At 39.8% G+C, this 23,814-nt stretch overlaps 1 protein-coding gene across 1 annotated transcript in view; it reads right to left on the bottom strand.

Moving 5' to 3' along the window:
- The window catches only part of wdr35 (WD repeat domain 35), a 92,646-nt gene that overhangs the window by 48,276 nt on the left and 20,556 nt on the right, over nt 1-23,814 (bottom strand). The window contains exons 3-11 of the mRNA XM_048597123.1: nt 23,343-23,435; nt 21,360-21,488; nt 20,906-21,039; nt 19,923-20,088; nt 19,468-19,613; nt 18,804-18,929; nt 17,435-17,620; nt 12,542-12,574; nt 11,221-11,281 (exon numbers count right to left, since the gene is read on the bottom strand). Coding sequence (XP_048453080.1) covers nt 11,221-11,281; nt 12,542-12,574; nt 17,435-17,620; nt 18,804-18,929; nt 19,468-19,613; nt 19,923-20,088; nt 20,906-21,039; nt 21,360-21,488; nt 23,343-23,435 — 1,074 coding nt within the window. The remainder of the gene's footprint in view (nt 1-11,220; nt 11,282-12,541; nt 12,575-17,434; nt 17,621-18,803; nt 18,930-19,467; nt 19,614-19,922; nt 20,089-20,905; nt 21,040-21,359; nt 21,489-23,342; nt 23,436-23,814) is intronic.

Here is a 23,814-nt window from a genome sequence, read left to right as displayed (position 1 = left end):
CAAACATAAACTGGGGCTGTCATGGTGTTGAGGGCTTGATTGGGGAGGAATTTGTTAAGTGTGTACAAGAAGACTTTCATATTCAGTATGTGGATGTACGTACTAGAGAATGAGCAACACTTGACCTTCTGTTGGGAAATAAGGCAGGGCAAGTGACTGAGCTGTAGTAGGGAAGAACTTTGGAACAAGTGATTATAATACTACTAGAACTGAACAAAAAGTTAAAGTTCTAAATTGGAGTAAGGCCAATTTTGATTGTATTAGACAGGAACTTTCAAAAGTTGATTGGAGGAAGCTATTCACAGGTAAAGGAACAGTTGGGATGTGGGAGGCCTTTAGACATGAGAGATCGAGAGTTCAGAGACATATGTTCCTGTTAATGTGAAGGGCAAGGCTGGAAGGTGTAGGGAATGCTGGATTACTAGAGAAATTGAAGCTCTGTTTAAGGAAAAGGAGGCATATGTCAGGTACAGACAGCTGGGATCAAGTGAATCTCTAGAGGAGTATAAGGTCACTGGAAGTATACTCAAGAGGGAAATCAAGATGGTCAAAAGAGGACATGACATAGCTTTGGCAAGGAGCTAAGGAAAATGCAAAGAGATTCTGTAAGCACATTAAGGGCAAAAGGGTAACTAGAGATAGAATAGGGCCCTTTAAAGATCAACATGGTCGTCTATGTTTGGAACTACAGGAGATGAGCGAGATACTAAACAAAAATTTCACATCAGTATTTACTGTGAAGAAGGACATGGAAGCTAGGGAACTTGGGGAAATAAATAGTGATGTCTTATAGTTAATATCACAGAAGAAGGGATGCTGGAGGTCCTAAAATGCATAAAGGTACAGAAATCCCCGGGACCATTTCAGGTGTTTCCCAGAACTTTGCGGGAAGCTAGGAAAGAGATTGGTGGGCTCCTATTTAAGAAAGGCCATACACTGGTGAGCCTAATGGCAGTGGTGGGTAAGTTGTTAGAGGGGATTCTGAGGGACAGAATTTACATGCATTTGGAAAGGCAAGGACTGATTAGGAATAGTCAACATAGCTTTGTGCATGAGAAGTCATGTCTGACTAACTTGATTGAGTTTTTTTTTGAAGAGATGACAAAGAAGATTTACAAGGATGTTAGATAACAAGGTGTAGAGCTGGATGAACACAGCAGGCCAAGCAGCATCAGAGGAGCAGGAAGGCTGACGTTTCAGGCCTAGATGGTTTGGGCTACAGGGAGAGGCTGAATAGCCTGGGGCTTTATTCCCTGCAGCATCGGAGGCTGAGGGGTGGCCTTATAGAGGTTTATAAAATCATGAGGGACATGGTTAGGGTGAATAGCCAAGGTCTTTTTCCCAGGGTAGAGGAGTCCAAAACTAGACCGCATAGGTTTAAGGTGAAAGAGGGAAGGTTTACTAGTGAGCTAAGGGGTAACCTTTTTATGCAGAAGGTGGTGTGTGTATGGAATGAGCTGCCAGAGGAAGTGGTGGAGGCGGATACAGTTATGATATTTAAGTGGCATCTGGGTGGGAACATGAATAGGAAGCATTTAGAGGGATAAGCGCCAAATGCTGGCAAAGGGGACTAGATCAGGTTAGGATATCGAGCAGGCATGGATGAGTTGGACCTAGGGGTCTTGTTCTGTGCTGTATAACTCTGACTTTACTGATAATTGAGATTTGACAAATAGGGTGATGATTGGCTTGATTGGATTCATCCTTTTTTTAATGGACAGAATGTAAACTGACATCTATGTGACAAACAGGAAGATTTCCTGTGTTGTGACTGAAATGGAACAGCTAGATCTGAAGCATGGCTTCAGCGATACTACTAGGACAATGTCAGGATTCAAAACCTCTGATATCTTTGGTATACTCATCCATTTCCTACCATCAAGTGGAATGAATAATATTTGCAGATGCCTGCTTTCTTTGATCTAGGGGAGACCACGGTGAATATCTAATCAACATCTAGCTACAGATTACTGCAAACACTTCAGCTTTTGCACTCACATGCTAAGTTTTACTTATTCAGTTATTTAATGTAGGAAAACTTCCTCTAATTTGATTGAGGAAGGGTCACCAGACCCGAAATGTTAACTCTGATTTTTTCTTCACAGATGCTGCCGGACCTGCTGAGCTTTTCCAGCAACTTCTGGTTTTGTTCCTCTAGTTGGTTGTTTATTTGTCCACCACCATTCACAATTGGATGCTGCATGCTATAGAACTTTAGTGTGTTGGTTGCTGATTGCCTAGTTCTGTCCATAGCATGCTGCTTCCGAATGTTGGCACACATGTAGCATGTGTGGTAGCTTCACTAGGTTGGTACCTCATTTCTAGTTTTGCGTGATGACTCTCTGCTGGATTCATTATAATAGTAAGAGTATTGGAGGGAAGGGGTTAGCTGAGAGGTAGACTGGAACATAAGATTACAGACTTTGCTAAAATACGATTTTACTGCTGCTGATGGCCTACTAGTAGCTCACAGATGTCCAGCTTTGCTAGATCTGCTCTGAATCCATCCCATTCATCAGGTGGGAGAGCTACACAACATGAAGGAGGAGTCCAAAGTGTGAAGAAGGATCTCCTCCCACAAGGATTATACACTGGTCACACCTACCAAAATTATCATTAAGATGCAGCTACAACAGATAAATTTGGTTAAACTAGTGAGTAAGTTTTCCTCTTGTGTTGGTCCCCTCACTACTTTTTCATAAATCTGTCTGGAATTCTTTCAAGAATCAGCCAGATTAGTCACTAATGTTGCATCAAGCCAATTTTGGTGATGGATATTGAAATCTCTCAGAAAGGAACAAAAGGATTCAGTACAAATATATCAGAAAAAAAGCACCAGGTTTTATTTCTAGAGGGGTAGAATTGAAGATTATTGCTGAAAAAATACATTTTTGTTGAAGCTTCTCATCTTGTACTTATAAGGACCATTCACAAGAATCCTGGCCCATTGTCACATGCAAAGGTGAATGAAACTTGGATCAACCAAGCATTTTCTATCACCTACCAACTTTCCCAGCTCATCAATTCCCACTGTCATTCCCATTCTTTGTAATCTAACAAAATCCACGCCCTCCCCCCAGTGTCAGGACCAACCTATTGATTGCCAGCATTCGTACTTTGATCTCACAAATCAAAGAAAAGTTACACAATGTATTTCTTGGATTGACCTGCCCAGGCAGTGACACCCAATCCTGTAAATGAATGAAAAACAAGAAAGGTTCATTGACAAAAAATATAACAGCATCTGATCATTTTTGGTAACAAGGGCTTATCTGTCTCATTACTGGGTAAGTGCTGTCCCTTTCCTGCCTATTTTCATGCTGGCTCCTGACAGTAGCAGATAAAAGACTGACAAATGATGTTAATGAAAGATTATTGGGAACGGAGTGGCTCCAGAACTTTGTATGTAGGGCCCATACAAGGAGCTGCCTCAGGCTCTTGAAATTCTGCAGACAAGGAGGTATCCCAGTGATGCATACATGCCGCAAGTCTTTTTAAAGACACAGCTGCAAAACATTGATGCTGTACTTGACAATGAGTTGCCACTCCATTGAGCTAGACTTGCATGTCAGTAAGTAATCCAGCATTCAAGCTTGTTTTTATTATTTCCTCAAATAACTCAAAGTATTGTGTGTGAGACATTTCATACAATGGATGCAACTTTCTCCTCCCTGGCATGGCATGGGCAATGGAGAAAGTGTTGGAAAAATATAGCAAGAATGAAATAAAATAGAATCTTGACGTAGGGAAAAAAATTTTCAATTTTCCTTATAAACGCTAAACATTAACTTCAGAATCTCACTACTAAGTATCACTTCCTTATTTCCATGTAATTGCATCTCAGTAAACCCTCAACTTGCCTCATTTGCATGCTACTGCCAATTTTCTTTTTATACCTTGGAGCCTGGGGGAAGGGGATGGGGGGGTGGACAGGAAGAAGCAGGGAACAGAGGACAGGTGAGAATGTCTCAAAGATCACCAGTGCTCTGGTCTCTCCATAGGGAGAGTCTGTAGGGTCAACAAGGCCATGGTAATTCACAAAGCCATGGGCTCCAAGGATAGCTTGGGGACATTAATGATGACAAAGAGTTGCAACAATGGAACTGGGGTGCCTAAAAGGTCACAGGAGCCACAAGGACTGCATCACAAAAGGAAACAATTCTGCAGGCTCTGCCTGAGCTGCACATCACTCACAAGAACACAAAGTTTAAACCTTGCCATCTTATGTCTAAAGTCAACTGTGTAATAACCATGCAAAACGTTCATTCCCTCTCCAACAAATGCTAGCCCATCTAGCAAAGCCCATACCCATGAATTAGCAAAAAGTACTGAAATGAACCTCCCTGGGAAGCCACCATGCTACATTGTCTCAAAGCATAACATGACACTTCATTGTGATTGACATGAGCGCTCAGGAGTACTTCGAATGAAATTGTGTTCTCTTTCCGACATTTCCTGGGGATTATCTGCTCGTGCACTGGTTGGCCTTGTTGACCTGGAAGACTTAGGCAGTCATCCCCAACAGAATTCTGGCCTAATGACCCAGTTCTACTTAGAGTGCCCTGTTCATATACAGGCTGACCAGAAATAAGAAGGGTAATATGGGCACCTAGATGCTTCTGGACAGTCCTGAGAAGTAGCTTCTTGGCAGGTTCTTCGTTTGGTTCCTCTTCCATATGAGAAGCAACCTGTCTCGCTGAGAAGAGGTGGCACCTGGAATAAGGTTGAGGTTCCTGGCCCCCTCTTGCTTTGGCATTAATGCAGAGTTCCTATGGTCAAAGCAATCAAGTTCTGATCCATATGCATATTCAGCAGGTACTTAGTGTGCCGGACCTCAATCACCATGACAGTCTCCATGGAAACAGCCAGATGCGCACATGCTGCAGCCAGTATTGTACTGTTACCAATGGTGGACTGCTCCATCCTTCAATCCAGCTCATCAACTGCCTGGGACAAACCAGCCTGCTGTTCCTGTGCTTATCAGTGTATTTTAACCAAGAAATTAATGGGTAAAACCATGGGATTGTCTTCTGCCTGAGAATGAGCAGGTGCCTGGTCTCCAGCAGTCTTCCAGTGCAAGAGACCTCAGTAGACATGTGTCAGCAATGTGCTCACCACACTGTGTTCCCGAGTCTAATCCAGATAGAGTACCCACTGAGGTAGAAGTCTCTGAGCTGGTCGTGAGTGCAGGTTGAGTCGTAGAGTCATACAGCATGGAAACAAACTCTTTGGTCCAACTCGCCCATGCCAACCAAGTATCCCAAACTGAACTAGTCCCATTTGCCTGCATTTGGCCCATACCCCTCTGAACCTTTCCTATTCATGTACCGGTCCAAACGTCTTTTGTAATTGTACCCGTCTCTACCACTTCCTCTGGCAATTCATTCCATATACGTACCATCCTCTGTGTGAAGAAGTTGCCCCTCCAGTCCTTTTTAAATCTTTCTCCTCTCACCTTAAACCATTTGCCCTCCCCCAACTTTGGAAAATGACCCTGGCTAATCACCTTATTTATGCCCCTCAAGATTTTATAAACCTCTGCATTCACTGAGGGTTCACTGACTTTCTTCTCTGAAGTGGAAGGGCTGGCCTCTTTTTGGGTGCTGCTGTTGCCTACATAAGAGATAATTAGTTACCTAAGAGGAATAAAAAAGGTTGTGCAGATTAAGAATGATTTAACATCAGTATTAATGGGACAGCAGCACAGCACAATGATGCTTACTTGGTTAGCTGAACATAGAGGTTTTCCCATGCCAACTTGAGCAGTCGTGCTGTTCTCCACCAGTTCGAGAATTGTCTGTTCATAGGGAGTTAGGAGGCAGATGTCTGCCTCCATCCTCCTCACCCCCCGTGAAGATAATTAACCATCTTTCTCTACTGCTAGGTGTTCATTTTACATAGGACCCAGCACTAACCATGGCCCATATTTGGTCTGGTTATGTCTAATACCATGGCTTTCTGCGGCAGTATGCATGTAAAAGAATGATCCTCCTGTCCACTATTTCACCACCAACATCTACAAATCCCTGTACACGAAGTGGGGAGAGAACTTTGGTTTCTGAGTCACGTTTTCAGAGATAACAGTGGAGCACGACAATGTGAGGTGCAGTTCCTGGTTCACAGTGTTTGAAGTGGTATGCAGCTGGGTTTTTAAGTACAGCAGCAGCAATGTGAACGATTCCACCTCTCATTCTGCACAATTAGATAAGAAGTGCATCAGAGAACCCAGGTGCATTATCGATTGAATGAAGTATGAAATACTGCATGAGAAAGGTGACTCCAAGCCATAGTGGAGGGTGCTATGAATCTCCTTCATCAAAAATTCAACTCAAAATGGGTACATTCAGCTCTATATTTTTCTACATCTACAAATATTGACATTGCTAGTAATGAAGTCTAACTTCTTTTCCCGAATCATAAACCACATTTCAAGGTCGGCTCTTATAGGTACCAATATATGTTTCAGGTAATCATGCTAGAATCTGAAATACAATCTCCATCAAACACTTAATACATTCATCACAGTTACACATTCACTGCAGTAAAGCAAGTTCAGAGCCAGATGGTGAAGCATGTGGAAGACATTTAAATATTGAAATATCTTGTAAACATCAAAATATTTACATAAAACTTGCACAAAATTTGTTTTTGCACTAAATTAACTTTGAAAACAAGACTTAATTAACACTGCTTATGGCTATAATACTGTAAAAATTCAAAACTTACAAATGTTCCTAATTCATTCCATCACTACAAAGACCAGACCATAAACACAGAGCTCATCTCGGCCCACAGATACACACTGAAATGCTGAAAATTTAGAATTACTGGTACAAATAGGATACAAAATTCTTTCAATTTTTGAAAAAGTGGAGAATACGATAGTATTGAAGTGGATAGAAAGTTTGTTTGAGAAATAAAAAGAAAGGTCCCTAGATTTGAGGCATCATATAAAGCTTCTTTAGGAAATTCATAGAAAGGAGAATTTGCTGTCTGTATGCTTTGTGAGCTGTTTTAAATTTTGGCAGTATCTTATTTGTTCAATAGTTGATTGACATTTTGAAATGAATCATGTTAATTCTTATATAATACTCTATACTTTTTTTTCAGGGCAAATCCAAAGCACATAATAGCAGGGTGGCTCAGTGGTTAGCACTGCTGCCTCACAGCGCCGGGACCATGTGTTCAATTGCAGCCTCGGTGTCTGTGTGGAATCTGCACATTCTCCCCATGTCTGCATGGGTTTCCTCCGGGTGCTCCGGTTTCCTCCTACAGTCCAAAGATGTGCAGGTTAGGTGGATTGGCAATGCTAAATTGCCCATTGTGTTCAGGGATGCGTCGGTTGGCTGGATTGGCTGTGGGAAATGCCAGGGGGTGGGGGGGTGGGGGGGTGCGGGTGAGATGCTCATGGGCCTTGTTGGGCCCAATGGCCTGGTTCCACACTGTAGGGATTCTATAATTCAAAATAATAAACCTAAGTTAAATTCTTTTTATGAATTTATGAAATTAAAGGCATAAAATTCTAAGCATAAAGAACATTATTTGTGTTCAATTCTTTCAACATAACAGAAAAACAAGTGAATAGTAAAGTCAAAGTGTTAATGCTTTTAGGTTTACATTCAGATATTTTAAATCTATCATCACACAATAAAGTTTTCTTGTCTATTAATATAGGCTGCTTGTGAACTTCTTAAAAAAAAATTATTAGGAGATACTTTCCAGCTTTCTGGACACCAAGTATGTCTGAATGGAGAAGCTGGCTAGACTTCAAAGCACAGAGGATGAGAACTCCAAAATCTTACACCATTTTATTTCCAGCATTATGTCAGCTAAACACATTAAATTTTCTCAACATCCTACTGCTCTTGTGTACGGAAGGTTTACCACACTGAAAAAGAATTTTGCAGGATGTCACTGAGACAGAAAAAGAGAAGAATACTTGGCTGCTTCTGTAACATAGTGATGAAAGGTTTCACTGTTGAAACAGGCTAGTGAGACAACATAACTCATTCAGAAGCAAGACTAAAAACCTCAACCTACATATTTACTCTTCGATCAAGTTGAAGGCATTCATTACTGAAATATCTATACCTAAGTAGTGCTTTAGATAAATGACAGTAATGATTAGCACCAAAGAAAGACTCAACTGCCTTGGAAGATGGATGAAATAGTGTAATTAGGTATGCAACAGACAATAAGACTGCACCAATACACAAATATCAACTTATATCTTGGTTTCTCTCGGTCAAATCTAAACATTCAAATTCTTAATATTCTCAAATACACATGATTGGAAATAATAGATACATAATATTCAAAGGAAAACAGTGTCAATCTAATTACTGTCTCACCAAATACTGAAAAATGTGTAAAGGTCCAAACTCTTCCCTTTATTCAAATTAAGAAAATAATTCCTTTCCACGTCCTTCCACTTTGGGAATTACAGCATTTGCAAACAGGTATTCAGAACACAAAACATACTAGAATAATTTACAACATGTTAACTGAATCTTTGTTTTAGTCATCTACCTTTTCATGGTAATACACAGCCATCACGCTACAAATAATTTCCAGTTGTGAGATTTCTGTTGCTTTGTATGTATAAACAGTTCAGGTAACCTTTTTGTTACTTTCCTATCAAGGATTTTAATGGTCACTTGAACCAAAATAAAATATCAGATGAATAGCTTAATGTAGTATGATATCAATAGTGCAATGATAATTTTACCATTTTCTAGTAAGGTATAAAGACAAACAAATTCTACAAAACTATACCCCACCACTGAAAACATTTACATTATAAATCTCTATGGCAGAATCTTTTCTAAAGATTCGATCAAATGCGCCAGAGTTACCAGCTGTTTTGATTGACTGTGAATCATATAGGCGCATGGACAAAGAGAAAGCCGAAGTTATTCAAAAGCAATAGAAGTGTGTACAAATTGTCCCATCCACGTGACAGAAACTTACTGCAGAGGAGCACTGCTGTGTTGTAATTGGCACATGCACACAGTGTCACTGGACCATGTGCAGTGTGCTTTGCAAACCATGCGGTATACGCCTCTTCAGCAGCGACAGCAATACGAGCAGCAGGTGGGACAGGCAGAGCAATAGCTCCAGACACTTGGTATGGCCTTCCAGCTCTGGATAACTGAAAACCATAAGGGCATAAGACATAGGAGCAGAATTAGGCCATTTGGCCCATTATGTATGCTCCACCATTCGATCATTGCTGGTATGTTTCTCAACCCCATTCTCCTGCCCTTTTCCCTGTAACCTTGATCTCCTTACCAATCAAGAAACTATCTAGCTCTGTCTCAAATGCCCTCAAATGACTTGGCTTTCATAGCACTCTGTGGCAATGAGTTCCACAGATTCACCATCCTCTGACTGAAGAAATTCCTCCTCATCTCAGTTCTAAAGTATCAGTTTCTTCATCCATATACAAACCCATACAGATCAAAACTGGAAATGACATTAATCACCATCACGGACCAAACAGTATAAATTCCAAGCGGAGTAGAATAACACCACTTCATCGGAAGCTACACTAATGATGTCACCGAGCATGGAGAGGAAACATCTGAATGAAAACAAGCCAGCTCGGCGACAAGTCAACAACCTCACCCACAACCAAAGCTACAGATCTTTGCCAAAACTTTGTTGTTTCTTCACTCTGAGACTGTGCCCCTGAGTCCAAGTCTCTCCTACTAGTGGAAACTCTTCTCCATGTCTACTCTATCCAGGCCTCTCAGTATTCTGTAAGTTTCAATGAGATTGCCCCTCAACCTTCTAAACTCCATCAGGTACAGACCCAAAGTTCTCAACCGCTCCTTTTGTGTCAAACCCTTCATACCTGGGATCATTATTGTAAGCTTCCTCTGAAGCTAGCCAGGTTTCATGGCAGGAGTGGTAAATGAGTGGCAGCTAAAGAGTCTTACTTTACAGACCCATTGGGGAAGGCAGGCTCTGCTTCGTCAGGCCCCGTCATCATCACCTCTGCCTCGTCCCAGACTCCTTGGACCCCTCATCCCCAGCACTGTGATATCGGCGATGCAGAAACATCAATGCAGCATGAGGAGCTCAGCGGTGCTTCCTGCAGGCATCATGGACTGCATCTGCACATTCAGTGGGGCCAGTTTGGTGTTATGGCTAAGCACTTTAGTTTTGATTATGATCTTTCCTAAAATGAGCATAATTGGCTAGAATACTAATGGAGTGCACTGTCCTGATATTCATTAATATCCAAGATCTAACGCCAACTGCCATCTACGAAAGACAGTTCCAAACTTCGACTATCCGTTGCAGTGTTTCCAAATTTCATTCCTGAAAGGTCTGGCTTCATATTTCGGACAATGATGCCTAGTCCTAAACTGCCAAGCTAACAAAAATAGCTCCTTCCAACTGTAGTCTGTTCCTTTTAGGATCTTGAAAATTTTCCATCAAGTCCTCTCAACTTTCTAAATTTCAGGGCATAAATCTGTATAAACCTTGTAATTTAACCCTTAAGAGTCCATATATTATTTGAATAGAAACAAAACTGAATGACTGGCATTTTAGAGGGCTGTAGTGGACTCACCCATCAAGCCAAAGTTCAGGGGCAACTTCATTTCCATTGTCATGGAAGCCTTAACTGAATTTTGCATTGATCATGCCAACAGATATAGCTTTCATCCCTTTAAGAGAGGATGCCCCATGCCCAGGAGATGCCAGCCAATCAGATGGTTACCAGCTCTTCACAGCAATGTCATTGGAAACAGTGGCCACTGAAGGGGGAGTCCCCATGAAGGCCACTGGATGACTGATCAGGAAGGGATTCCCCATTTTTCTCAGCCCGTCAGGATATACGTGGTAGTCACTCTGTTTGACAAGGTTCCAATCCTTTTGGCCACTTAAGCCCTCAATTGGCCGAAGGACATGCTAGCCATTCACCACCAATACTACCACTGGTAAAACTACAGCAGTGGTGGGAAGACAAACTCACTCCACCATTCCTGCCAATTTTAAACCTTTCTTGCCACCCAGGCAATATTTTTCCCCAATTTCTTTATCAAAAGTATGTTTTGTCATAATGAATTTTGATCCAAATATAAAAGAATTTGATTCAGTTACATATGAAGAAACTGACCAAATCAAACAACTACCACTCTTATTCACATTTGGAATACCACACACTACCGGAATTTTTATATTTTCATCCAATCAAATTTGTATACTTACCAATGTCAATATATTTTGAATCCAAGGGTGTTCCAATGGAATTACACAATACTAGAACATACTAAAACAGAAGAAAATCAGGTGCTGTGAAATTGATTTTAATTATAAGATCAAATAATTAGAATGTACAATTGTGCTTAATAAAAATCAGTTGCCTAAAGTTTAATTGGCCTGCTGTTATAATTCTAACAGATGCACAGAATGATATTACTGACATGTTGAGCTGAATTTTCTGTACTTAGTTTTTTTCAGACATGGGACTGTTTTGGGCTGTGCGCCCAATTAGCAGCACTGCTGGTACAATGTGTTAAATATAAATGTGCCTCTGGGATCATGAATCAAAGTCATTAGTCAGCAGGTGGGCTGAGGTCTCAGAAAGGCAATTCAGCACACGCTGTTGCAGGGTGGCCAGCAACATTCACAGTATTCACAATGAGAATGTCGCCAAGTTGACTGGAATGAGAGAAGGCAGGATGAAATGGAGGCACAAAATGGCTGAGAGATGGCAGCCGCTTCTTCGCCACCAGCATTATCCAGCACAACAGTTGCAGGGGATAATCATGCAACTGAAAGCCTCTGCCTTTTGAAAGCCTCGTGTTTTGTAATTTACACCTTTAATGTGCAGAGTATATTCTAGTTTCATGATGCTCTAACCTCCGCTGACTATGAAAGAAGCAGGTGGGTGCTGTGCTGGAGACACTGTGTGGATCCCATGCATCACTGGTCAAATTTGCAAAGCATGTTGGCTAATTGCTTTATTAGTAATCTCATTTGGCTTCTTGCCTGTGCTAGGCAGGTTTTTATTTATCTATTCTTTCATCACGGGATGTGAATGTCACTGGCAAGGCCAGCATTTGATGACCAAACCCAACTGCCCTTGAACTGAGTGGCTTGCTAGGCCATTTCAGATGGCAGTTAAGTATCAATAACATTGCTGGAATTACTTGCAAACTAGACCAGCTAAAGACAACATAAGTGAACAAGCTGAGTTTTTATATCAACCAATGATAGTTTCATGGCCACCATTACAAAACTATTATGGATTCCAAATGTATTAATTGAATTTAAATTGAAACAGCTGTCATGATGGGATGTGAACCCACAGTGCCAGAGTATTAGCTTGGCCTCTGAATTACTAGCCCAGTGACACTACACCACCATTTTCCCCCAAGTGTATATGCACAGCAACTGCTCCTGGACAAAGAGGGAGGAGGCATTCATGTACAACATTATTTTTTTCTAATTCTTGTCTCTAAACCCACCGAAAAGTACCTTGTAAAATTTCCCCAATAGCACGGAAGTAAATTATGGAAATGGTTACCATAGCAACTACAGACTCCATCTCATTCTCATCCTTTCAAGTGCAGCGCATAAACAGAAAAATAAGTAAGTGACACAACAGAATAAAATGGCAGTATGCTTACAATTGTTCAAAATCAGTACATAACACAGTATGTCATAAGATAAAGATAAAGTTTACATTTGTCTTATCCTCAAGTTTTGTTTACTAGGTCAGATCAGAGGCAGTTTAACAATATATCACATTGCTTTGAGGTTAGAGTTACAATTGGTCAGACATTGCAAGGTCAGCAGATTTCCTGCCCCAAAGGATATTAGTGAACCAGACGGGTTTCATGTTGACAATTTCAGATCGTTTTATTCCAGAATTATTTAATTGCATTTAAATTCTTCAGATACCATGATGGGATTTTAACGCATGTATCTGGATTGTTAGTCCAGGCCTGTGGATTGCTACTACAGTAATATAGACACTATTTTACCAATTCTATTGATGAAACATATTTTCCACTGCAGGTCCTCACGATGACAGCATAAATAACAAAAAAAAAAGAGAACAGTCATTTGACCAACTCTTTTGACTGAACACAGTCCAACTTGAATCATCAGTTGATTTCCCAGGGGTGAATCCTATTAGCTGACTTTGAAATTTGCCATTTAGCTATTTCTTAATATAAGCATCATTATTTCAATTCTAGAAAGCTGGTCAGCTTTGCCAAACTCTACTGTACTTCACCGTGTTGAAAGGGAAGGGGAAGATGCATTTGGTCATTGCATCAAGTTAAATATGGTGGAAATATTGGACTATGATCATCTGAATGCACAGAGAGATGGAAAGATGACTGGTCCTTTTCACAATCCTACTAGACCTGCTGAGTATTTCCAATATTTTAATTCAAGCTTCTAGCATCAGCAAGCTTTTGTTTTTATCATAGTAGTTGCTATTACATATTTCATAATGGACTTTATCATTTTTTTCCCATTACCAATGTCAAGCTAACCAGTCTATAATTCGCTGTCTTCTTCCTGCCTTCCTTTTCCTTGAAATTCATTTGTGGGATATGGGCATTGCTGCCTGGCCAGCATTTCTTGCCCAATCTTAGTTGCCCTTGAGAGGGTGGTGGTGAGCTGCCTTCTCGAACCACTGCAGTCCACCTCCTATGGGTTGACCCATAGTGCTATTAGGGAAGGAATTCCAGGATTTTGACCCAGCGACAGTGAAGGAATGGCAATATATTTCCAAGTCAAGATGGTGAGTGGCTTGGAGGGGAACTTGAAGGCGGTAGTGTTCCCATGTATCTGCTGTCCTTGTCCTTCTAGATGGAAGTGGTTGTGGGTTTAGTAGATGCTGTCTGAGGATCTTCGGTGAATTTCTGCAGTGCAGCTTACAGATATCACGCACTGCTGCTACTGAGCGTCAGTGGTGGAGGCAGTGGATATTTGTGGATGTCGTGCCAATCAAGCGGGCTGCTTTGTCCTGGATGGTGTCAAGCTTCTTGAGTGTAGTTGGAGCTGCACTTATCCAGGCAAGTGGGGAGTTTTCCATCAGACTTCTGACTTGTAGCTTGTAGTTGATGGACAGGCTTTGGACAGTCAGGAGGTGAGTTGCACACTGGACTTTTTTAGCATCTGACCTGCTCTTGCAGCCACTGTGTTTATGCGGCGAATCCAGTTGAGTTTCTGGTCAATGATAACCTCCAGCATTTTGATAATGGGGGATTTAGTGATGGTAACACCGCTGGATGTCAAGAGGCAGTGGTTAGATTGTCTCTTATTGGTGATGGTCATAGTCTGACATTTGTGTGGCACGAATGTTACTTGCCACTTGTCAGCCCAAGCCTGGATATTGTACAGATCTTCTTGCATCTGAACACGGTCTGCGGAGCAGTCTGAGGAATAACGAATGGTGCTGAACATTGTGTAATCTTCGGCGAACATCTCCACTTCTGACCTCATGACGTAGGGAAGGTCATTGATGAAGCAGCTGAAGATGGTTGTGCCTAGGACACTACCCTGAGGAACTCCTGCAGAGATATCCTGGAGCTGAGATGACGGACCTCCAACAACCAAAACCATCTTCCTACATGCCAGGTATGACTCCTTCATGTTACACTTGGTTAAATGCAGCCTTTATGTCAAGGGCTGTCACCCTCACCTCACCTCTGGAGTTCAGCTCTTATGTCCACGTTTGAGCCGAGGCTGTAATAAGGTCAGACACTCAGTGGCCTTGGTGGAACCCAAACTGCACGTCACTCTGCAGGTTATTGCTAAGCAGGTGCTGCTTGATAGCACTGTTGATGCCACCATCCATCACTTTACTGATAATTAAGAGTGGACTGATGAAGCAGTAATTAGCCAGGTTGGATTTGGCCTGCTTTTTATGTATCATTCATACATAACACAGAATACACTATATCTTTTGTTTTAGTCCTTATCTCCCTGTCACCCGTCTCCCTGTATAGATTCCCATCTGCTTCCCATTTTAACTTAAACCCTCCCTGGCCACAAATACAAGTATTTCCCCGAGGAAGGATGTTGCCAGAATTAGGGGGTATGAGTTATAGGGAGAGGCTGAATAGGCGGAGGCATTTTTCCCTGGAGAGTGGGAGGGTGAGAGGTGACTTTATAGAGGTTTACAAAATCATGAGGGGCATGGATAGGGTGAATAGCCAAGATCTTTTTCTGAGGGCGAGTCCAAAACTAGAAGGCATAGGTTTAAGGCGAGAAGGGAAAGACTTAGAGGGGTAACTTTTTCACACAGATGATGGTACATGTACGGAATGAGCTGCCAGAGGAAGTGGTGGAGACTGGTACAATTACAACATTTAAAAGGCATCTGGATGGGTATATGATTAGGAAGGGTTTAGAGGGATATGGGCCAAATACTAGCAAATGGGACTGGGTCAGATTGGGATGTCTGGCATGGACGAGTAAAGGATCTGTTGCTGTGCTGTATGACTACGACATTAGTTTTCGTCTTGCTCAGATGCAACCCATCCAGCTTATATTGGTGACACTTCCCTCAGAACTGATCCCAATATCCCAGGAATCATAGACCCTCCCTCTTGCACTCTTTCTCTAGCCACATGTTCACCTGGTATATCCTGCTATTTCTAAGCTGTCTGGCTCATGGCATCTTTAGCAATCCCAAGATCACTACTTTTGAGGTCCTAATTTTTAAACTCGCTTCCTAATTCCCTATATTCTACTTTTAGGATCTCAGCTCTTTTCTTACATATGTTGTTGTACTAATATGTACCCTGATCACTTCAGAATGTCCTGCAGCTACAACGAGATATGCTCGACCCTAGCATAGGTGAGGCAACAGATCATCTTGGTGTTTCGTTTGTGGCCACAAAACTGTCCATCTGTTTCCCTTACAACTGAACCCCTGTTAATATAGCATTTCCACTCCTTCTCCTCCTTTCCGGTGAAGCAGAACCAACTACAGTGCAATGAGTTTGGTGGCTACCACTTCCCTCTAAGCAGCAGTTTCCTCCTCTCCCTAGCAGCATTCAAAGCAATGTATCTATTTTGCAGAGGGATGGTCACAGGAGATTCCTGCATTACCTGCCTAGTCTTATGGTCTAAAATGCTGACAAATTCAAAACCAGCACAGTTGCTACTTGTGAATAGGGAATAGGCTATTCAAGCTTAACCTCTTGAACTTCTTTTGAAATTTTTTTTAAACTTTGATTTGATGTTTTACAGTGGAAGAAATTAACATTGGAATCTCCCATAATTTTCATTTAGCTGGATTATGATTCTAAACGAATGTAATTGGGGAGAATGTTAAAATTAGGGAGGAAAATAACAAACAAATATAGTTAGAGACAAAAAAAACTGCAGATACTGGAATCCAAACTAGACAAACAGGAGAGTGGAGGAACACAGCAGGCTAGGCAGCATATGGAGGAAAGGAGAGTCAACTTTTGGGTATTACCTTTCTTCAGTTAAGGGTAATACCCAAAATGTTGACTGCTCCTTTCCTCCAGATGCTGTCTGGCCTGCTGTGTTCTTCTAGCCTCCTGTTGGTCCACCAACAGACAAATATAATTGGTGAATTACAGAAGTGGGAAATAGCTGTTTAGAAAAGGAGGAATTTGGGCCAATTTTCCTGATTCTTTCCTCTCCAAACAGGAAGATGAGATAAAAGGAGTGGAAATCCAAAAGAAGAAATGGAAGTTAAATGTTCTCACCACCCAACCTGTCCAGATCATTCACTGACTGAATGCTTGGGTGCAGGTAAATCCAGAGAACATGCTACTCTGATTAGCCTCACACTCCTACAAGGAATCCATGAGAATTACAAAGTCAAGCCAAGCAATTGGAATAAAGTTCTTATTAAATTGCAGTAATTCATACCATCTGCTCACCTCCACAAGGCTAAATGGAGTTGAGATTTTCTGGTTATCCATTTTCATCAGTAGCAAAAGATTTCTGATATCTGAGGCATAACATGCAGTTGCAGGTAAAGTTTAGGGCAGGAAATTCTGATGATCTGGGGCCTTGAACAGGAGCAGTTTGTTTTAGGTATATATCTTTTATTATTTGTGACCATTTTCTGGCAACAGTGCTTTCTTATCCTTGCCCGAAAATATCACATCTCTACATATCACTGTATATTTCCTTGATAGCAGATTAGGGAAAAGTTAAACTCAAAAGTAGGACATTTAAACGCTCAAGCCAGCACTGCTTTTCAATTAGATCATGCCTGATCTATGTTAACGTTTGAACTTCAAGTCAACTATTCGTCATTGTTGTATATCAATTACAGAGCAAAGATCAGTTGATCTGTCTCGCAAGCATTTTATTCAATCAATTTTTGGGATAGATGGGTGAATGAACAGTTGACTAAATATTTCAGTTGCAACATTTTTGCGAAATTTAGTAAATTGTAGAAATAATCTCCTACCTGAGGAGAACTGTCATCAGCTTTGGTTGCTAAAATGCAAAAGTCTCCGCATGTAGTTATTGAAATCAGACTCCTTACGTATTTTACATACTTTTCATTGTTCTTGGTGTCCCAAAAGACTACACAGTATTCCAGTCGATCTGGTCTGGTATATGCATACACTACTGTGTTGGAGCAATAACCCCACTGCCAAAAGGTGAAAAATTAGATCAGCATGTTTGCTTAATGCAAAAAAAAGTTATAGATTCATTAAAAAAGGTTCTTTAGACCACAAGTCACTAAAATGACAGAACATATTGTGTTAGCATGCAGTTACAGTAAATCTTTGGGAAGGGAAAGGGAATGTTGACCTTTTATCAAGGGGACGGTAGAGTATAGAGAGGTCTTGCTAAATATGTCTAAAATGTTAGTGAGACCACATCTGGAGTAATGAGTCTAGTTTTCACCTCCTTATAAGAAGGATTATCTATTTACATTGGAACTAGTTCACAGAATATTTATTAGACTGACTCCTGTGTTGAAGGAGTTTCCTATGAGAAAAAGATAGGACAATAGAAAAATGAGAGGTGATCTTATAGAAACACAGAAGGATCCTGAGGCAAATGAAAGGGTAGATGCTGAGTGGATGATTCCTCTCATGATTGAATCCAAAATTAGGGGGACAGAATGACGAGTCCTGCCATCATTTGCGACTGTTGACCAAAAGCACAAATGCATTTTGAGTAGTGTACTAAAGATAGATGGAGAGAGGTTTAGGGAAGGAATTGCAGAGCTTAGATCTATTCAAGTTCAAAGCATAGTATTTGTTTCAATATTGTGATAGCAATCAGAGATGATGTCAGAAAGAGAGGAACACAGACATGGCTTACAGGCATGAAGCAGGTTTCAGTGATGTAGAGAGGCAAGGTTACAGAGAGATTTGAAAACAATTTTAAGAATTTTGAAACTGTGCTATTGCCAGATTGGGAGCCAAAGTAGACCAACAAACTCAAAAGAGAAGTGAACAGGAACGGATACAGGTTATGAAATGGTAAGCAAAGTTTTAGAGCACTCCAAATTATACAGGGTGCAGGGTAGAAGGTAGGCCAGGAATGCACTGCAATAGTCAAACCTAGAATTAAAGCTGTCAATGGGAGTTGATGGGGGAAAGATGGCAAGGGGCATTAAATTACACTCATTATCATGGTTGATTATGTGAGCTGAGATATTTCTTCAGTACTTGGATTTTACAAATAATTAACAACGTAGGTTTTTTTGTTAAGCACATTGTATAATTCTTAACTAAAAATGTAAACATTTTATGTGAAGAAATGAACAACTGCATAACTTTAGAGCATGCAAAAATATTTAGGGATGTCACTGGTTTTACCTTGTAATCTGGTCTGATGTTGGCAAAATAAATAAAAGAATCAACAGCAAGCGCAATTCTCAGCCCTCCTCCTTCCCATGACACTGCATACATCTGCTTGCCAGACACTTTTAACGTACGCAAATGCTTGAGAAATTGGCATAGTGGAGAAAACACATATCATAACTCAAAATACCAAGAATGTAACATACAATATGGCAGTATTCTTCAAATTTACCAACTGCATCTTCAGTCTGAAATTGATGTTGATCTAGATAATTTTAGATATTTCAGATTGAATACTCTGACTTAAAACCTTTATACAAAGAACGATTATAATTCCTCAAACACTTCTGGTAAAGAAAGAAACAACAAAACTCATGTTTAGACCGAATAATTTGTTTCCTTAGAACATCCTAAATCATTACACAGCCAATTACTTTGAGGCATGGTCATGTTTTGTCAGCAACTACAGAGGACAATTTGTATATAGAAATAATTAAGTTTGCTTAAACAATGCTATTAACTTCCTCAATTCAAATGTTTAGAACATGAGCTTGAAGATTCAGACTTCGTAATTCAAACAAGCATAAACCTTTTCTTTAGAAAAAATGAGGCTTTTATGAAATAGGCTACACAGTTAACTTAAAATTCCAACTATCAAAATCAGAAAAAACTCTCTCACCTCACCAAATGGAGTGTAAAACTGTACAACATTGATCTGTTTATCTTGGCCGGCTGATACTTGGGAACCAGCAACAGCTAATACACTCCCACAGTGGTTCCACTGAATGCCAACCACATTTATACCAGTATCAATCAACACAGCATCTGTTATGAAAAATACAAGAAGACTGCACCTGAGGGATCAGACTAGGCCTCGGTTTAAAGACTCATCCAAAAAATGACACCTCAATCAGTTTATCACTCCCCCAGTATTATACTGATAGTGTCAGAATGAATTTTGAGTGCTACCAATTAAGACACTGCTGACGCTAATACTGACAATATTCATATAACATTTGCAAAATATTGCACTATTTCAGGTATGGGTATATCAGCAATGGTGAATAAACTAAAAAAGATAATAAAAGTCCTGGAAAAAATTCTATGGCCTATTTACATAATGATAATACTCACTTTCATCATGCTCATGACGCATTATTTGACATCGACCATTGTCTAAGCAGATAGCTAGGCAGGGACAGTCTGGTTCAACATAGCCTTCAGTTCCTGAATACCAATGGATACCAACAATACTGACTGCACCAGTCACATTGGCAAGACATTGTAGCACCAGCTTTACCTAAAAAAAAGACATACGGAATACATATTAAGTTAGATGACAGATATGCCTTTTTATTACATTTATTCAACATGCCAGTATTTATTATCCATCCCTAATGTGCAGAGGGCAGTTGCTGTGAGTCTATATTCAAATGCAGGCCTGATCAGGCAGGACGGCAGCTTTCCTTACCTAAAGGGTATTAGTAAACCAGATGGTTTTTAATGACAATAAATTTGATTTTTAATTGCAGTTTTTTAATGAACTGAATTTTCACCATTTGCCATGGTGAGATTTAAATCTATATCCCCAGAACATTAGTCTAGAGTTCTAATTTACTAGTCCAGCGACATCGTCACAAGACTACTCTGCCTCCCCTGGAACGGTTTTAATCTTGATATGTATCAAACAGCTATTAAATTATACCTACACTACGAAAATAAAATTGAAATATATTTTGCCATTATGCATTTTGTACACAATTCTGTTTTTAATTTGCTATCAATTAATTTAGTCTAATAAGATCATAGTTTCAGCAGATGAAGTAAAAATTAATATTAAAATCATAATTCTTTCTCAAGAGGCTTTCATAATTGATAATTTTCATAAGTAAAGATGTATACTTCATCCTAACTGAACACAATAGTATTCATCCTAATTAATCATACTTTCTGTACGCCTCCAAATGTGAGCCAATTCTGAATGATCTCAAACATTGCACTTTTAAAAATTTAGTGGCATTCTCTTTACTAGGATACTTAGAATTGAGCCTTGATAAATATGCAAGTACATGCAAAAGTTCCATAAGAATGGCAAAATGAAAAAACTATAAGCTTACAATAAAATTTCCTTGGCTGTCATATATGTGTATTTCTCCATTCGCCATGCCAAATATAAGAATCTTGCTGTCTGGTGACCATGCAACTTGAGTTAATTGGAGGCCCTTCAATTCCTTACCCCAAATACGATTACCTGACGAAATACGGAAAACATGAGACAATCAAAGAAAACATTAATCATCAATAAGTTAATATTAGCAGTTACAGGTAAGCAGTAAGACAATGGTTTCAAAACTGTTAACATACATAATTAAATTATTATAAATGATTCATTAATAAACAGCAATATAGCTATGAAATTAATTTCAATGGACAATGATATCATAAATATTTAGAGCATTTTTATTCGAAGTGACAAGGAAATTTATTAAACTGAATAATCCATAAAAGTTCTAGATATCTGAATATCACAATCTAATTCATGTTTTAATTCTTCAGTCTGAAATATATTACCATCCACTGAACCCACAATGACAGCACCATCTTCATACACAATACAGATTTTCTGTCCATCAGCATTCCAGCTCATACTGCGAACCACAGATTTGTTTCTGTTATTAATCATTTCCTCATACCAAGAGCCTGTAATCAATTCACAAACATGGGGTTTAATTTTTAAAAAAAGCAAAAACTAACAATTAATTGTTTCAATCTTGTTCAGAGAACAACTGGAAAACTGCTGCAGTGAACATCTTCAGTTATAATGCGTAGGAACATTACATTTTGTTATTTTTCCTAAATAAATTTTCAAATGCATAGATACAATATCCTCACAAGTGCACAGCTATAACATCCTCACAGTCACATTTTCTCTTTTAAATTTGGGTTCCCTATACACACAAAAATTCCAAGAATAAATTTCCTTCTAATTTACCACTTGCTCTAACTTTACTCCCAGTGTTATTTTTACTTTTCATCTTTATCTTGAAATTTTTCAACTTATTAATGTTTCTTGGTGCTACAACTATTATAAGACTGTGCCACCAACTAGGCTCTCTCTCATCGATTTCCTTGCCCTATGGTATATGTAAAAATGAAACATGCGTATTAATATTCATAGGAGGTCAGACTTATTTAATCTTAATTGCAATATAAATATCTTCTATTTCTAAATGGTGCGATCCAAAATAAGAAAGGACATTATGTAAAGGTAAGTTGGTTAAGGTAAAGTCACCATGGGGTCAGCGGGCTACTCTCTCCTCAGAGAGAGAAAAATGGGGGTGAGTTTGTCATTAGGGTCACCAAGCCTCAGGCAAGGGGTGAGATTGAGAAGGCAGGACCTTCTTATACTTAGTCAGTGCAGGAACTAAACCTACGCTGCTGGCATTACTATGCATTGCAAATCCATATGAGCTGGTCACCAAGAAATTCAATCAGGAATTCAGAAGAAGCTTTTTTACACAGTGTGATAAGGACCATTTATTCAGATTTGGCTTACCACAAGGAGTGTTTAAAGTGAATAAGGCAGTTTAAAGGGAAAAAGGAGGTGATGGCAAAGTGGAACTATGCCAGACTATTAATCCACAAACGTAGGAACATAAAAATTAGGAGCGAGAGTAGGCAATCCAGCCCTTCCAGCCCGCTCTGCCATTTAACATGATCATGGCTTATCCTGGTCTCAACACCACTCTCCTACCTGCTCCCCACAGCCTTTATCCCACTTTTCATCAGAAACTTTTTTTTTTAATCTGTTGATTGACTCTGCGTCCACAGCACTCTGTAGCAGTGAGTTTCACAGATTCACAACCCACAGAGAAGTAGTTTCTCCTCATCTCAATTTTGAACCTCCTCTCACTCTACACCTACGACTTCTTGTTTTAGACTATCTCACAAGGGGGAACATCTGTTCAACACCACCTTATCAATTCCCTTGAATATTTTATATACCTTAAGCAGATCCCCACTCATTCTTCTGAACTCCAGCTAATGTTCTGGGGACCGGGGTTCAAATCCCGCCTCAGCAGATGTGAAAATTGAATTCAATAAAAAATATGGAATTAAGAACCTACCTGATAACCATGAAACCAATGCCAATTGTACAAAAAACCCATCTAGCTCACTAACATCCTTTAGGGAAGAAATCTGTCATCCTCAACACTATGCCACTATGTGACTCCAGACCCACAGAAATGTGGTTGACTCTCAATTGTACAATGAAATGTTCAAGGAAAACTAGGCATGGGCAATAAATGCTAGCCAGCTCAGAATGCCCATGTCCCATGAGTAGACAAAAAGTAGATTTAGTCGAGAAAAAAAAAGGGAAGAGGTTTGAGTGGAGCACCAGCATAGAGGATTGGGTTGAATGGTCTAATTTCTGTGCTGTACTTCTGATGTGATAGATCTTTGTAATGCAAGTGTCCAATACGTCATTTCATAATAAGCATATTATGCACATCATAATCAATTCTGCTGTTTACCACAGAAGTATTAACTGACCTTTATATAACATCCACACAATAATTAGACCATTCTGGTCACTAGTTGTCAGCTTCTGGTACTGTTCATTCCAAGTCACCACTTGTACAGCACCTGGTCAAACAGATAAATGAAGATAACTGTACAACAGAAGATCATTTTCAACCTAATCCCTGTACTATTCATGCCATAAGTAATTTATAATTTGTATCACATTAAACGTTTGCAAAAGTTGCACCCATTAGTAATTAGACATGACCCACAGAAATGAGAAAGATGCACAGGCATGAGAAAAGTCAATTATTGCATTTTGAAAAAATTATAACTCGTGAAATAATTAAGCATTAAATGTAATAAATGAAAGAATCTTATGCAGAAAATAATACCTTGGCAATGAATGGTAATGCAGGTAATAATATTATAACCAGGGATTGAACAGACCAGAGATAGTAGGAACTGCAGATGCTGGAAAATCTGAGACAACAGGGTACAG

The sequence above is a fragment of the Rhincodon typus genome, chromosome 5 (assembly GCF_021869965.1).
Source record: "Rhincodon typus isolate 14 chromosome 5, sRhiTyp1.1, whole genome shotgun sequence".
Lineage (NCBI taxonomy): Eukaryota > Metazoa > Chordata > Chondrichthyes > Orectolobiformes > Rhincodontidae > Rhincodon > Rhincodon typus.
The sequence above is the reverse complement of the archived record's forward strand: the minus strand, read 5'-3'. Positions and strand labels throughout refer to the sequence as shown.